We start from the raw sequence: 16,067 nt of genomic DNA on the forward strand, positions 1-16,067 counted from the left end.
TAATAAACTTGCCCAGATATTGTTGGTTACTGTTGAAAAGTTACTTAGATTGTTTAGAAGCAAGAGCTGAAGGAAAAATATCAGGAAAAAAGTGATTCTAACAATTCCCATTGTATTGTTGGCATAACATAATGGGACAAATAAAAGAATAATGCTGTGAACCTGGAAAGGTTAATGGAACCATAAGATTGAGCAGTAAGTGTTGATTTAACAAGAAATCTTGCCAAATTCACTGGTGTTCTGATAAAAAGACAGTGAAATAAGTTTATATTTTCTCTGAATTTCATAGTGTTTTGTAGAAGTGTCACCATCTTGAATATCTTGAACTAAATGCCAAAATAATTCTGAAATTTGTGAAAGACTAAATCTGGATCATGTAGGAAGACACATACAGACTCCCTCTGTGTGTGTTGTCTAATACTTGATATCTTCATTTAATAATGATTGAGTGAGTTTGTTTTGGCAATGCAATTTGGGCAAGAGCTGGAGCATGGGACTGGAACTTGAAGGAGAGTTCTGCCACCAGATCTGCTGTTGACCTTCTGTGTTACCATAGATCGTTCCTGCACTTTTTTTTCATAACCAGCTAATGCTTCTGAAGTGCTGGAAGTGAAAATCCTTAGAACATGGGATATGCAAATCCAGTATAATAGAGAAGTGAAAAAGGCCAATGCAACTCAGTGCATTTCATGTTAGGAAAAAAAAAAAAAAACCACAATCCTCTCCATAAGCATTTCTGAATAGGATTATTAGTTCTGAAATTATTTCTGGTGTTTGTTTTTTAAAGCATCCTCTTTTCCCAATTTTGGCCATTCCCTGTGTCCCCCAAAATGTTAAAAATATCATCATTTTGTCCTCATAAGTCCCTCTTTCCAGTGATGAGTTAGCTCTCCCCTGGATCTATTCCATAGGGAGTACCTCCTCAGAGGTATGTATCCCAAAGCCAGACTATGTATGTATTCTATGTAGAGTCTTGTGCAATGCGGTAACTTACCTTCTCTTGTTCGTGTTACTCTTGATGCAACCTTAATTATTTTCAAAGGGATTTTTTTCCTTTTATGTGGTTCTGTTTCTTTTTACTTTTCAGTGAACATTTCTGTCCTAAAGTTAGTAAGGGACTTAGTGATTTACTTTGCAAGTAAATCGTAGTTCTTCCCCACCAGTGTATGATTCCTATTATATTTTATAGGTTTAGAGTGAAAATAGATGGTAACATGAAATTTATAAGCATTTGCAATTGTGCTTACATTTTTCTGAATATATTTTAACATATTAATATTTTTATTAGAATTTTTCACTAGGGGTCATGAAGTAGAAACTGAGATTTTGGAAGAGAGTGGGGGAATGCACTTGCTGACAGGGAAAGAAATATCAAGCCAACACTGAAATTCTTGATCTTGGTACACTTTCAGACTGAGGGTAGCAGCTTAGTAAACTCACTGTATTTAAGTGCTGTTTGTGTTCATCTTTCTACTGATCTTTTTGGATAGTTTAACAAATATAATGTGCTTTGAAAACATTGTGTTTCCATTGAAAAACCTACACAAGCAAGTAGGCAGCAAAGTTTCTTGTGCACAAGTTCAGCTGTAAAGCAGGGAGCATGGATGGAGATATTTTTCTCATATCTTGTAGTTGCATTGTTTTTAGGTGTCGCAACAAGAATAGATACCATATCCTTAGATGAAAGCATGTTTTTATTGACTATACCCATTGAATTTTTTTTAACAAAAGCTTTCAGTCTCTCTTCTTGCATGTATAATGTAATGACTTTCTGCATTGTGATTTATTTTCCAAGTACAATAATGCAACAAGCAGTAGCATCTGTAATCCTTGCAGTATGCCAGTTTAGATTGCTTTCTAAAGAAAATGCCTCTGTATGGTCGTGTTGTCTGTCTCTTCAGCCTCACAAATAATAATTGCCAATTTCAGCCCCACAAGACAGAAAGAAGGGTTGTGGGTATAACTGCAGTTCACAAATACTGTAGGTAACTGCATCTAGGTAGGAGAAGGACTGAAACCACTATTTCTATTGAGCTAAAGGCTATTTGCTTTGAAAAGCCAACATCCAGTTGGCCAGATTGCTTTTATGGATTCATGTACCGGTGAATGCACTTAGAATACCTTCTACCAGTTTGGAGGCATAAGGACAGAGGAACAATATGGGGAGGACCTGCTGGGATGGAGTTCATAGCAAATTTAAAGTAGAAGCTGAGGAAGGTGTTGTGGGAAGGGGAATTACCTAGTTTTATTGTTATGATGGTAAGGAGAAATATCTGAGGAAATCTGCTGGAAGCAAGGATTCCTTAATTTAGCTACTTACGGAACAAATCAATGATACATATGAAATGTTAGCCTGTAGATATACACAGAATCAACATATCAGGGATAGGTTGTCTGGTATCACATCTAGGGACATTATTTCAAGATTATTATGTTTTACTTTCAGTTTTCAAAGAATTCAAAAATTTAACTTCATGTACAGGGATAATTTTTGAACATAACATACTACCAGTATGATACACAAACTGAATAAATCATTCTCTGTACCCCTGCAAGGTTAATTTTTTTTCCTTAATTCGAGAACACATGTAAGCGTAAATAATTGTGACATTCTCAAAACTATTACATATAACAATAGATAACTATGTATTTATAGCTGAAATAAATGCCATTGAAAACAGAGGTATCCTTACAGTAAACTGTTCTAAGATGTATTTATTGCTAAGCCTTGTGTTCTTTTCCAATTGTCCTTAAACAGTAATTGTGACATAAAAATACAGTGCTAAAAATAATATGCTATACATTACTGCTGAGTAAAATGCATTAAATATGTCTAGTATTTTCTTTTAGGCTTTTTTCTGAATGTAGATGTCATGAAAGCAGAATCATTTTCCATCTTCAGGCATGCTTTGCTTCTTCGTATCTGATCTTCCAAGCTTCCAATAAAGGCTTAAAAAACCCCAGCATTTGTTTTAATAAAGCAAGAATTTACACATTGTTCCATTTTTAAATTATGCAAATATGTCAGAAAAAGAACATTTATTTTGTTGCCTTTGAAGTTTTTGTTTAATTGTTACACCTGACTTCTTTATTTGCTTTTGTGTTGTGCTAGCATTGGTTTGAAAGCTGGATTGCTCTGAGGTTTGTGTCTTACATGTGAAACAGGAATGAGAAACACGTGAAGGACATGTCTTATCTTCCCACTGTGTGATTCAACTACACGCACCAGAATTAGAAAGTAGAGTTAGAATCTCAAATTGTCAGTGCCTATTTTTAAAATATAACTGCATGAGTCGCCTTTTATTTAATGTTCTGTTTTCTAATAGAACACCTCAAAAAGCACTGTTTAAGACATGACCTTTAGTTAACTCATTTCTGGATAATATTAGTTAAAGATAGTGGGTTGTGTCACTTAGTTATCTTTTGAGAAGAGGATATCTTGTCGTTTTCAACTGATTTCTAGATTTTACCATGTTACTAATAGGATAGAAGTCAACATTTAAGTATTTTAGTATATACAATACATTTTTATACAGACTAACTTCATTGATATTTATCAAGACGTATTTGTGGTTCTTTTGCAGTTCTGTGTCCTACATGAAGAGGGCTGTCTTTCAGAATTAGCCATGCTCCGTGATGAGAAGCTTTCCATGGATATAACTCATAGTATTTTTTCATTTGGCACTATACCTAAATCAGTATGCATTTACCTCCTCTGTGTGTGCGTGGATTTTCTGATCCTACAGTAAGTCTTCTGGGCATGACAACTCATCCGTTTTAACTTAATAGTGCAATGAACTGGAGCAGGGAACAAACAGTGTACAGTTTTACTCACATTGTTCTGGCTTTTTAAAGTCTATTTTTACATTGTATAGCATGTAGTAAATCCTCCTGCACATTTTGTTGTTGGAAGGAAAAGTAAACTTTGAATAGTGTAAATAAAATAAGCCTAGTTTTAAGGAATACATATTTAAAAGCATCCTTAGTTCCTAGAGCAAAGATGCAAAAAGGATCATAGTCGGGCTTGGACTGTAAGATTCGAGTTCTCCAGGAAACACTCCAGAACAATGTTGGTGGAAGTCAGCATTTGACACTTCTTTTAAAATGGTAACTTTGAACTATACAACAGTATCAGTCATACAGTGAACAAATCCAGATTCTTTGATGGTTTGGCGTAAGTAATTGCTGTGTTACCTATCCCTTTTATTTAACACAAACATCTAAGTAATGTAATATTTCATATTTGGTTTTATTTTAATTATTAATGTTCAGGTGGCTTAGATATTCTCCCATATTGCTGCTATAATTTTACTGGTTTTAATAAGTGTTTGAGCTTAATGAAAATGCTTCAATATATAAACATTTTTAAAGGCTATATCTTTTTAAAAATACATGTACAGTTTGAAAAACTTGCACCTGGGTTCCAAGTTAGTATTATATTGAGACGTTCATTGTTGTGCATCTCTAAATTTTACTACAAATCTCTCTTGTAAATTGTATGCACTGTCTCGTCTGTGATGATGTATCTGCATTCAAACAGATGAGAATGTATTTTAAAAATCCTGTAAAAGAAATGTACCCCATAATCTCAACATTAAATACTTGTCACAAATAATTTTGCCAGTCTTAAAGATGAGATTGAAATATAAGAAGTACTTAATAAAAATAAAGGAACTATTATCTAGGATGAGTTCCTATTGATTCTACACCCAGATTTATATACTGTATATGTGAAGGCACTGGAAGATAGGTTCTAAAGAGATAAACATGTCTTTTCTTCAACCATTTTTTTCCATTTCAAGTCTTCAGTCTTTTTGTTAGTTGAAGAGAAATTTGCTCCTGAATACCTTGTCACTTCTTTAAGACTCAATTTTATCATTGTCATTTGATCAGTAAAACACATTTAGTTTGAAAATAGTTCTTTTTTTTTTGAAAGGCCTCAATATTTTTTACTTTTGTGCCTTTTTCAGTTGATAAAGTTTTCAGCTTAAAATTCTTTCGTCCCTCCTCTCCCCCACTAGACCACCAATGGATACTTGACAGCTTGCTCAGGAGTAAATTGATCCTCTGCATAAGTGTGTCATAGGTGAGGAAGGGTTTTTTTGTTGCTTTATTCTACTTCATTTGTGCTTTCTTTTAACAAGGAAGCTGCCATTTATTTCTTTAGCTGATGTGTTACGAACTTACTATGGCATGCTTTTTCTGTAGAAATGCTTGGTGTTGACTATTGATGTTTGGAAATTGGCAAATGGGATGACCCTGCTTTGCTTCATGTTTTTTAAAAAAGATACACATTGTGTGAAACACACCATGTCTCCAAATGAGATCTATTCAGAGATGTTTCAACCTACTCTAGAGGCTTGAGGTGACAAGATGGAACAAAAAAGAAGAAAATTTAAAGGAAGAATTTATTAAAAAAAAAAAAAAAAACAACATGAAAAACAACCTTCTGACAAAGTTTGTGTTGTTAGTTGTAGCAAATCTTGGATGACTTAGTCACAAAATACTAAAGGCAGTAAAACTTGAAAGAAAACCCAACACTAAAGACCAGAAACAGCTTTAGTGAGCTAAGCACTTCATTATGAAAAGTACCTGTTTACCTTGTATGTAGTATTCTGGCATTAAAAAACAGCTGCCAAAGGTGGCAAGTGTTATATATACCTATATATGTACATAAAAAAAATAGATCTCAAAAGATTTGAATAAAAAGAACCATGCAAATCTGCTTTTCTGCTGAGTTCTATGTACTTCATATTCTCTATTATGCCTTCTTTTTCCAGATGCATTATTGAGTCTTGCATTCTTTCAGGGAGCAGGATTTCATTATTCTTTTTAGTTTTAGCTTGTGATAGCTGTAAATGGCCACCCAAGAACAGTTGCTGACAAATACCCTAGAAGAGATTTGGTAAAAATACATTTTTACCAAAATCTGTTCCATTTTTAATATGAAGAGTCTGGGAAGCAAAGTCTCTTTAAAATAATTGAATTTTAAGTTACTTCAAGTTAGGTTATTTGTATCACTTGCTTTAATAGCTTTTTTCTTTTTTTTTTTTTTAATCAAACCCTTTTTCTGGGTTTCAGCTATTTCATTTGATATAAGCTTATTCACTTGCTGGCTAGAGTCAAATTTTGAGTCAGGAAATGTCTGGACAGTATGTTAGAGATAGTAAAGAGTCCTAGAATTGTATTTTCTTGGTTAAGGAAAGAAACTTGAAAACTATGTTGGTTCCCTTCTGGTGAAGGATAATGATTTAGCTGGACTCTCAGCTGGTGTAGATAATTGGTGATAAAGAACATCTGCTGTTGACTGTGCCAGGTAATTGTAGCCTTTAACTCGGAGTGGTGGTTTTATTGCAGCAGTTCATATCACTGTTGCTTCCAGACTGGATTACCTTGGTATTCTTCTGTGTGCATGTCACTTGGAAACTGCAGCTAGCCCAGAAATGGCACTTTGTGTGCTTGGCAACAGTGTTGGTAATCAAGTGTGTATCTCTGTGCAGCATCATTTACAGCAGCTGCCTCCTTATTTCCAAGGGGACAATTTAAGATACAGGTTTCAGCTCCTGAAGTTGTAGATGGTTCGGAGCCTGTGTAGCAGGAAGCCTGCTTCTCCAGCTACGGCAGCAATGGGCAGTGGAGATCAGCAGCTTGCCCCACTTAAAACGGCAACTACCAATACAGATGGCAAGGGCCTAGAACCAAAGCTTTACAATGAAGCGTTCTCAGCTCTGATGCACTCAAGCCTGACCTTACTGACATGTCTCATTCTGCAAAGTGTATCTTTCTTTTGGGTGCTGGGGCTGTATTGTAACAGTAACAGAATCCATGTGGGTTTGGAACTATGTTCTGATTCAGATATCAATCCTAATTTTTAAAACTTCTCCTGAACCTCCAAGTTATCCCTGGATATAAAGTCACTCCAGAAACCATAAAAACTCTGTCATCCAGTAAAAAATGAAATCTCAGAACAAAATGGATCTTGAGTCATGTTGAGTGAATTTAGTGTTCTGCTTCTCTTGGAGGCATAGCAGTGTTTATTTTTAAGCCTAGAAAGAAACTCTGTCATACAGGAAGTCTACCTGTTCCAATGCTAAGATAGTACAATTTCTTTCCAAGATGTCTACAATTTTGCAGGTAGCAGTGAGTGCTAGGAGGGCTTTTAGGGCCCATCTAATGATGGAGAAGTGCTAGATACCTTCCTTGCAGAGTTTCTTATCACTGAAGAATTAGAAGGAATGCTTTCATTTTTTAAGTGCTTTGTCCTAGCTGGTGAAATGAGGTGTCTTATTCCTTTGCTCATGTTCTTTTGATCAGGACCTAATACAGGACTTCTTGCCTTTTTATTTGAATGTATTGATCAGTGATGTCTCTCTCTGCATTAGCTGATCAGTATCCAGTCCTAACAATAATTGTTGAAGAAACTGTATGAACTGGGAGAACTAGTTACTGAGTTTTGTCGCTGTGTTTTGGTTTTCTCTTCTTCATAATCTGCAAAAGTTGGATAAAAGCCTCTCTTTGCACTGAATGCTAATTTAAATAGAGCTCATAATTTTGTTGTTCATTTTCCAACCTGTCATTGTGTTTGGGTTTTATGTTAACTTTATGTAATAAATATTAATTCTAATTTTCTGTAGCATTGCATGCAAATTTATGAATTCAAGTACATGCTTCTTGGAAACAACATGTTATAACTTAGGCTGAATACAATGGGATGAAAAACTCAGCAAAGAAGGTGAAGTGTTTGGATTTTCTTGAGCAGGAAAATGTTTGGAGAATGCCCCAGTTTTTTCAAAACTATGGAAAGCAAGTTCTGATCCTACATGTTTCTGTTGATACACAATCCTGCACAGTTCTGTGGCTTGATGGTGTTCAGGGGACTGACCAGTTCAGAGAAAACAATCCAGATTTTCCCACTGACTGCGTTTTTGGCCTTCAGGAATATTCCATTGCCCAACTCAAGCAGGCTGGTGTACAGGAAGTCTTTTGAGTGTAATGTTAGCATTGCTGTTAAAATGTCAGTTAATTTTTATCTTTAGACAAATCATTGACTACTCCCAGGAATGTTTCTCCTTCTGCTTGTATTGCCTTCACAGGAAAACTAATCGTGCAAAGTAAGCCCTCTATAGATCATACCGTTAATCTGCATGTTTTGGAATCTGGGGTTGGGAGATTCCTAAATGAGCATGGAAGTCCCTCAAAACACCTTACAGTTATTTCATTGTGAAAAAAAATCTCTGCAGCATTACCTGCATTCACCTCTTTCCAACCTGAAGGATAGAAATTGTCCTTGAGATAAATTTGAAAAAGGTTAATGCAGAACCTCTGTCACTTTCATTTCCAGAAGAAGTTGATGATGTTTGCTAGCAATAGCATGAAAATAGTTGAGTAGAGAGCTGCTTCTTGTACCTGCATCTGTCATTGATGCATGGAGGGAACAGTCATATTGGCCTGATCTAAACCTCATTGTCACCAGAACCACTGAGTGTTTGCCTAAAATTGAATGATTGCTTCCTCTAAATGCATATCTGAGATTGTAAAAGATTGAGCCCTAGAAGGCTTCATTTTGCATTCGGTGCAGTGGGCCATTCCCCTGTGAACATTCCAGACATTGGAGCCCAACATGGCACTACAGTTGCCTGTTACACCGAACAGCACAAGAGTGAGCTGTGCTGCATAAGCACTTGGTATGGAAGGAGGGTCTTGCAGAACCACTGCAGTGGTGACAGCTTCAGTAGGACAGAGCTTTTGCTATCCTTAAGATTTCTCTATGACATTTCAGCCATGAAGGATAGACAGGGATGTCTTTTTTTTTTCCCGCTTCTGTAGACATTGCTTTTCCAGTGCCTCATAAATTTCTGTACTGCTCTGAACTGACTTTTAAGAAGTTGAAGTATGACTTTGCTGGCCTAGAACAGCAAGTGTTGAAATTTGGAGTAAAAATCAAGTAAAATCCTGTAGTTTTCAGTGTAATTTTAAGAGCCCTGTATCTAATCATGCATGTCTGGGTTAGCAAACTTAATGGTCATTCTTTGTCATGTAGCCTTTGACATAAACTGATAGTGACATTTTCTTTTCAAGTGTTGATCAACAGCTCTGTTGGCTGCCTACAGACAATTCTGCACTGTTACAAATGGCTCCCAGAACAAAGTTTACGTATGTAGCCAGAATTTTTTTCAAAGCAAATCTGAGTTTTGAAAAGCCTATTTAAATAAACAAGTGTCTGAAGAACACAGAATGGATTTCAATGGACTTTCCATTAGTATTATCCCGAAACAATTCACAAGCACGTTTCAGTCATTAGAGCAATACCAGGAACAGGAGATGAGAATGTACCATGCAATCCATACCTTTAGCATTCTCTTGTAGAAACTTTATTCCCTGGAACAGGGAAATAATCCCCTTCTCACAGCTGAAAGCAATGGCAGAGTCTAGACAACACAAAGTGTTGGAAGGTCAGTAGACAGCTGTGTTTTTTGCCAGTATGAAAGAGCTCAGGAGCAGGTGGAGATCAGCTGTGGATGGATAGACCTCAGAGGGTAAGACCAGATATACTTAGTATTTACCGACAGCAGTGACTTACTGACTCAGGACATGAACCAGCAGGACCAACTGGAAGGTCTTTGTTGCTTCCTTCTGGCCTGTACCGCTCATCAGCCCGTGTTTCCTGGGCAGGGCTGAGTCCCACAGTGGCCAACTTTCCCTGCCTCTGCCCATGTTCCTTTTTATGTGGCCCTTCCCGCACCTTCCCTTGTGTGTGCTCCCTCGCAGACCTGCTTCTGCTAGCCTGAGGCTCTTTGTGGCAACCCTTGCTCCCTGCCTCAGTAAGAGGAACATGATGGACTGACTATCCTCCCCCTGCTACTCCAATGTTTTTTCTTTTTCCCCTTTCCCAGCCTAGTGGCTCTTCATTTATATTAGCAGCTGTAAGCCCCCTTCTCCCTTTGAAATATCCCATGGAATGTAAGTAGTTAAGACTCGTTATCTCTGAAGAGGGGAAATTCAGGAGGGAGCTGGGTGTTGGGGAAGTTGTGTCTGAGTAAGAAGAAGCATCTCAGAAACTGAGCAAGTATGTGTTGGGGGTGCTGACAACACTGAGGGCAAACAAGGAGTTGCAGGGCTGGCTGGCTGTGGTGGGCTGCTAATACAGAGAAGCAATCAGAGCCAGAGGCAGCTGCTGACGCAGTGGGTGTGAGGCTGATGGGCAGAAATGCGGGCTGGCTGCTGCAAGCTATTGAGTACTAAGCCCAGAAGAAGGGAAGGGGCTGTTGAGAAGGAGCAGGTCTGGGTGAAAGAGGAGATTGTCAGTGCATGCCTCGGAGAGTGTGTGGGAGACTGAAGCTCCCATTTTTTCTGTGTTGGTGTAAGTTGGTTTGTTTGTGGAGGCTGTTATGGTCTAGTTCTCAGCTGGCAATAGAGGGACCTCCATGTTTTTTCTGCCTGCTCAGTCATTATGTGCTAAGGGGAAAACAAGGCTGGGCTGCATGTGGATCTGTGGGGCACAGTCCTGCTGTGGTCTGTAATGGCTTCTCATCATCTTTGCGCAGACTTCACAGTTCAGAGATGATGCACATCATACCAACTTTCCTAGTGTCTACCTGTCCTTTAGGTTTAACAATCTAGCCGAACACCTGTTCTACTGAGGTCTTGGGCAGCACAGGTGAAGGTAGCAGGAGGTAAGTGATATTTACTCTGCTGTGAATTGGACTTGGACCCTCACAGAACCTGGTATCTGCAGGGTGGAAGAGACTCTGCCCTCACTGGATGCGATTTTGCCTGTAAGGGGCACGTGAGTGTGGAGAGTGTCTTGCTAGAGGAGAATGTGGGTGACTAGGTGCAAAGTCTCCTGGGGTCCACTCTGTCCGAGGGCCCGTTCCAAGGACGCAGCACAGCCTGCTGTAGGACACAGCAGCCTTGCATAGGATACCAGCTAGTTTTCAGTCCCTGTGAAGTCTTTGGTTCTCTAACAAGAAAACAGTTCTAGAAATCTGGGTCTCAGGTGTGGCCATATTTGTCAGGGCCTGCAGAGTCTCAGGTGTCTTGAAGACTCTCTGCTTCTCTGCCTTCCAGTCAGGTCCGGTGTCTCAGTTCCGTATGTTTAGCCTTGGCCAAGGGTGAGATTTAAGTGCCACACTCAACCGTTCTGGTCTTTTCTGCAAACTGTAGCTTCTCCAGGATTGTGTGATCACTGTACTGTTTCACAGGGTTCAAGTTTTGTTCAGGCTGGGATCTCTTAAACCTTCAGTTTCTCTGTCTGGAGTCTCCAGCTCATCTGGAGTTAAAAAGCACGTTGCTGTCAGTCTGCAAGTTCTCACACGTGCTCCCAGCTGCCTGGGTCTCACAGCCATGTTGTAGTGAACTGCATTTCTCCCCCAAAAGACTGAAACTGGGGACAAGATGTGAGAAATAGATTCTCGGAAAGCAACAGCCCGTTGGTCATCTACTGATTTATTTATATCCCCACCCTTTAGATTCAGTGTTAGGAACAGTGTTATTGCGTTGTGGGCTTACGTTATTTGAGCCATCTGATGGCTTTTCCAATTGAGGAGACCAGCAGAGTTAACCATCAGAAACAGGGAGATCCTTGTATTTATGTGCATTCTGGAACTGGCAGTCTGATATGGTTAGAGCTGGGTTAGGGTTACCGCCCTTTCTGGAGTTAGACCGCTGAATACTGCAATATCTTTCAATTTAAAAAGGGACATGAGCCTCTTCTCATCTGGTCCTTACTTTCTGCTTAGGAGAGTCATTTCTGCTAGAATCGCTGTAATGGCCCATGGCTTTCTAAGATCTGAAGACTGCCATTTACAGACGTCTAGCTTGCTTTCTGTGGCATTTAAGAATAATATGAGATATAAGAGTTCTTTCTAAAATGACACCTTTTAAAGGAGTGTTTTCTCTCTGGCAAGTGTCAGTCTGAAATACATGTGCCTGCCACAGGATGGCAGCAATCAGTCACCTTTGAAGCATCCTCTTTCAGTTCGAATATTACATTTCAAGATGAAGTCCAAAGATAAACTATTCACACTAGATCACTCTGTGAAGGCGATATGGCAAACACAGGAAAGCCTTTATGTATTCTTATTCATTATTAATGAAAAACATGTTTTACAAAGTTTATTACAACATGATAATTTGCTTAGCTACAAAAGCTGGCCCAGGGGAGGAGCTCTGAATACCTTATCATACAGTAGTATGTATGGGAGTTCATTCTTTGGGGGATTAAATACTGAGTGTGAGGTATGTAATCTCTTTTTAATGCTTCCCAATGAGTATATATTTAATTCCTACAACAATCCGAGGGTTTTCCACCTTTAGGCCTGGGTTTCCAGTGCCTAAGGTTATCTAAACAATCCATCACTGCAGTGTGATGGGGTCACTGCAGTGTGATGCTTTTGTGGTTAAACCCCAGCCAGCAACTAAGCACCACGCAGCTGCTTGCTTATCCCCCCCCACCCAGTGGGATGGGGGAGACAATTGGAAAAAAAAGGTAAAATTCATGGGCTGAGATAAGAACAGTTTAACAGAACAGAAAGGAGGAAACTAATAATTACAATAATAAAATGACAACAATAATAAAAGAAATGGAATATACAAAACAAGTGATGCACAATGCAATTGATCACCACTCACTGACCAATGCCTGGTTAGTTCCTGAGCAGCAAACTGCCCCCCCCAGGCCAACTCCCCCCAGTTTATATACTGGACATTATGTCCCATGGTATGGAATATTCCGTTGGCCAGTTTGGGTCAGCTGCCCTGGCTGTGTCCCCTCCCAACTTCTTGTGCCCCTCCAGCCTTCTTGCTGGCTGGGCATGAGAAGCTGAAAAATCCTTGACTTTAGACTAAACATTACTTGGCAACAACTGAAAACATCAGTGTGTTATCAACATTCTTCTCATACTGAATCCAAGACATAGCACTGTACCATCTACTAGGAAGACAATTAACTCTACCCCAGCTGAATTCAGGACAGTATCCACCACTTATTCTACACCATTTACGTTATGCCCAGGTCCCATACTTTCCAGTGCATCCTAACCAATCACCATCACCTTTTCTGTCCTTTGAGACAGATATAGATAGATATATACACACACACACACAGAGAAAGCATTCCCTTACACTATGGGCCATCTCTATAAAACCTTCATTGAGTTCGTTTAGTCCCTGACTTCAGCCTTCATCTCTCATACCAGTCTTTCTGGGAAGGGGGGATGGTGTGAAGTCTGTGAAGTCAGCAGAGCAGGATTGGGCTTCAGTGCAGTACGGTGAGCAGGTGACATAGGGCGCAGCAGGAGGATGGTGTGCGATGTTGGATTGTTGCATGCTGAAGACAGTTCTGGTTCCATCACTACTGCGCTTCGCTCAGTTTTATCAAAGTTCATTCTTGCTTGATCTAAGTGATTCTTACCGTAATACTATGGATATAGCATATTAACAATTATAGTAATGATAACACAGAGTGGCAGGGCTATATACCAACTAACATCATACAATTTAATTCATTGGCTATTCTCACCTAAAATCAAATCCTCTTGAGGCACACATAAGACTTCCCCATCCTTTTGCATCACGCACCACGTGCACCCAGATCCTTGAGCAAAAGCAATCCCATGAATGGGTCTGCCTTTGTGTGAGGCAGGAGTAACCCAGACTGTTTTCCCTAACATATTTTTTATGTACACTACAGGGACTTTATCCCCTTCTACAGTACATAAAAGTTCTGACTGGGCAGGGCCACACTGATTGGCAAATCCTCTGGTGTTGACTAACCAGGTGGCTTTTGCTAAATGTGTATCCCAATGTTTGAGGGTTCCACCCCCCATTGCTCTCAATGTAGACTTTAACAGTCCACTGTATCGTTTGATTTTCCTGGAGGCTGGTACATGATAGGGAATGTGATATACCCCCTCAGTGCCACACTCTTTGGCTCAGGTATCTGTGAGGTTGTTTTGGAAATGAGTCCCATTGTCTGACAAGATTCATCTTCTCCTTTAGCAGTTTCTGTGACTTGTCCTATAGGACTTCAAAAAGCGAATAGACGGGGTACTTCAGGACATGGTTTAGTGGGCATGGATGATGGTTGGACTCAATGATGTTGAAGGTCTTTTCCAACCTAAATGATTCTATGATTCTATGACTCCATACAGCAGCCTTCCACCTCCAATGTTTTCCCACAATGCAACCCCTCAGGGAACAGGGCATTTTGTGTCTCATTTTCTGACAGTTTACTATACAGTGGGGCCTCTTCAGCACGCATCACCTCCTCCTCTGGCGGTATTCCGAAATCTTTGCCTTCTGGCCACTCCGTGATCACTTCCACAATTCCTGGGCAACTGGGGCTTCCCCTGCGAGCCCGCTGTGTGATCAGTGCGACCCACTTACTCCACGTGGCGTCAGTCGCGTGATGTGTAGAGGAGACCCTCCCTTTGAACATCCAGCCCAGCACTGGCAGTCGGGGTGCTAAGAGGAGCTGTGTCTCAGTACCAACCACTTCTGAGGCAGCTCGAACTCCTTCATACGCTGCCAATATCTCTTTTTCAGTTGGAGTATAGCGAGCCTCGGATTCTCTGTATCCCCGACTCCAGAACCCCAGGGCTCGGCCTCGGGTCTCCCCGGGTGCTTTCTGCCAGAGGCTCCGGGCAGGGCCGTTCTCCCCGGCTGCGGTATACAGCACATTTTTAACATCTTGTCCTGCCCGGACTGGTCCAAGGGCTACGGCATGAACAATTTCCTATTTCATTTGTTCAAAGGCTTGTTGTTGCTCAGGGCCCCATTTAAAATTGTTCTTCTTCCAGGTCACTTGATAGAGAGGGCTTACAATCGGACTGTAATTTGGAATATGCATTCTCCCCAAACTGACAATGCCTAAGAAAGTCTGTGTTTCCTTTTTACTCTTTGGTGGAGACAAAGCTGTTATTTTGTTGATCGCAACCATTGGGGTCTGACATCGCCCATCTTGCCATTTTATTCCTAAAAACTGGATCTCCTGTGCAGGTCCCTTGACCTTACTTTGTTTCATGGCAAAACCAGCTTTCAGAAGGGTTTGGACTATTTTCTTCCCTTTCTCAAAAAATTCTTCTGCTGTGTCGCCCCATACAATGACGTCATGAATGTACTGGAGGTGTTCTGGAGCTTCACCCTTCTCCAGTGCAACCTGGAACAGTCCATGGCAAATGGTGGGGCTGTGTTTCCACCCCTGGGGCAGCCGACTACGAGTGTACTGGATGCCCCTCCAAGTGAAAGCAAACTGTGGCCTGCAGTCTGCTGCCAGAGGGGTTGGAGTGGCCACGGTGCCTGTCACCGGGGTTTGGGTGGCCGCGGTGCCTGTCGCAGGGGTTGGAATGGCCGCGGTGCCTGCTCTTTTGTTGTCACATCCAGAGACCTTCTCTTCCCCTTGAGGGTACTGAGTGGTGTCGAACAGGGCTCGATAGGCATGGGCCAGGCCCCAGCACGTTGCAGTGATTTGTGTCTCTCTGGAAATGCCAGGGTGACAGCATACTTTTTCCAAATATTTTACTAGTTCTTCCGGATTCTGCACTTGTTCAGGGGTGAAGTTCCAAAACACTGGAGGTGACCACTGCCCTACACATTTGCCCATACTACCCCACACACCCTGCCACTCATAATTATCTAGCCTCAGGGCAGATCTCTGGGTGATCTTCTTAAATAGTTGTTTAACCTTAAACAAGACCTGAACCACATTCAGGAACATGCAAGTTCCTAGCAATAGGACCATGCTGGTTTTAACATCCCGAGGATATTCAAATTTTTCACAATTCTCACACACTATTGTAATTAAACTGGAGGAGAAGGGAAAGGGGAAGAAATGCGTCTCGCCTATAGATTGGCTCTCTGAGAAGGAAAGGTAAAGGGTGTAATTATTAATAGTTTCCCGCAGATGGCTCCCAAAGTATAGAGCTGACAACAGTGCTGAGTGCAAATACTGGATTAGTCCCGTGACTGACAATTTTATCATACCATAAGCCAGTATTACACAGTACATCAAAGTAAAAACCTTAATCCACCTCCCATGGCTGATAAGCAGCAGCACAGGGACTATATAC

General features: G+C 40.4%; 1 protein-coding gene across 5 annotated transcripts in view; it reads left to right on the plus strand.

Annotated features, from left to right (window-relative positions):
- FEZ2 (fasciculation and elongation protein zeta 2) overlaps window positions 1-16,067 on the plus strand; it is a 49,793-nt gene that overhangs the window by 23,687 nt on the left and 10,039 nt on the right. For 3 of the 5 annotated variants that reach the window (XR_012652510.1, XM_075043080.1, XM_075043081.1), the window contains one exon: window positions 3,585-7,633. Coding sequence is in view for 2 of the 5 variants with exons in the window: in XM_075043080.1 (XP_074899181.1) it covers window positions 3,585-3,601 (17 nt within the window). In the remaining 3 variants the exon portion in view is untranslated. Of the gene's footprint in view, window positions 1-3,584; window positions 7,634-16,067 lie in introns of those variants that run through there. The other 2 variants (XR_012652509.1, XR_012652508.1) reach the window with 2 other exon arrangements.

The sequence above is a fragment of the Buteo buteo genome, chromosome 12 (assembly GCF_964188355.1).
Source record: "Buteo buteo chromosome 12, bButBut1.hap1.1, whole genome shotgun sequence".
Taxonomy (NCBI): domain Eukaryota; kingdom Metazoa; phylum Chordata; class Aves; order Accipitriformes; family Accipitridae; genus Buteo; species Buteo buteo.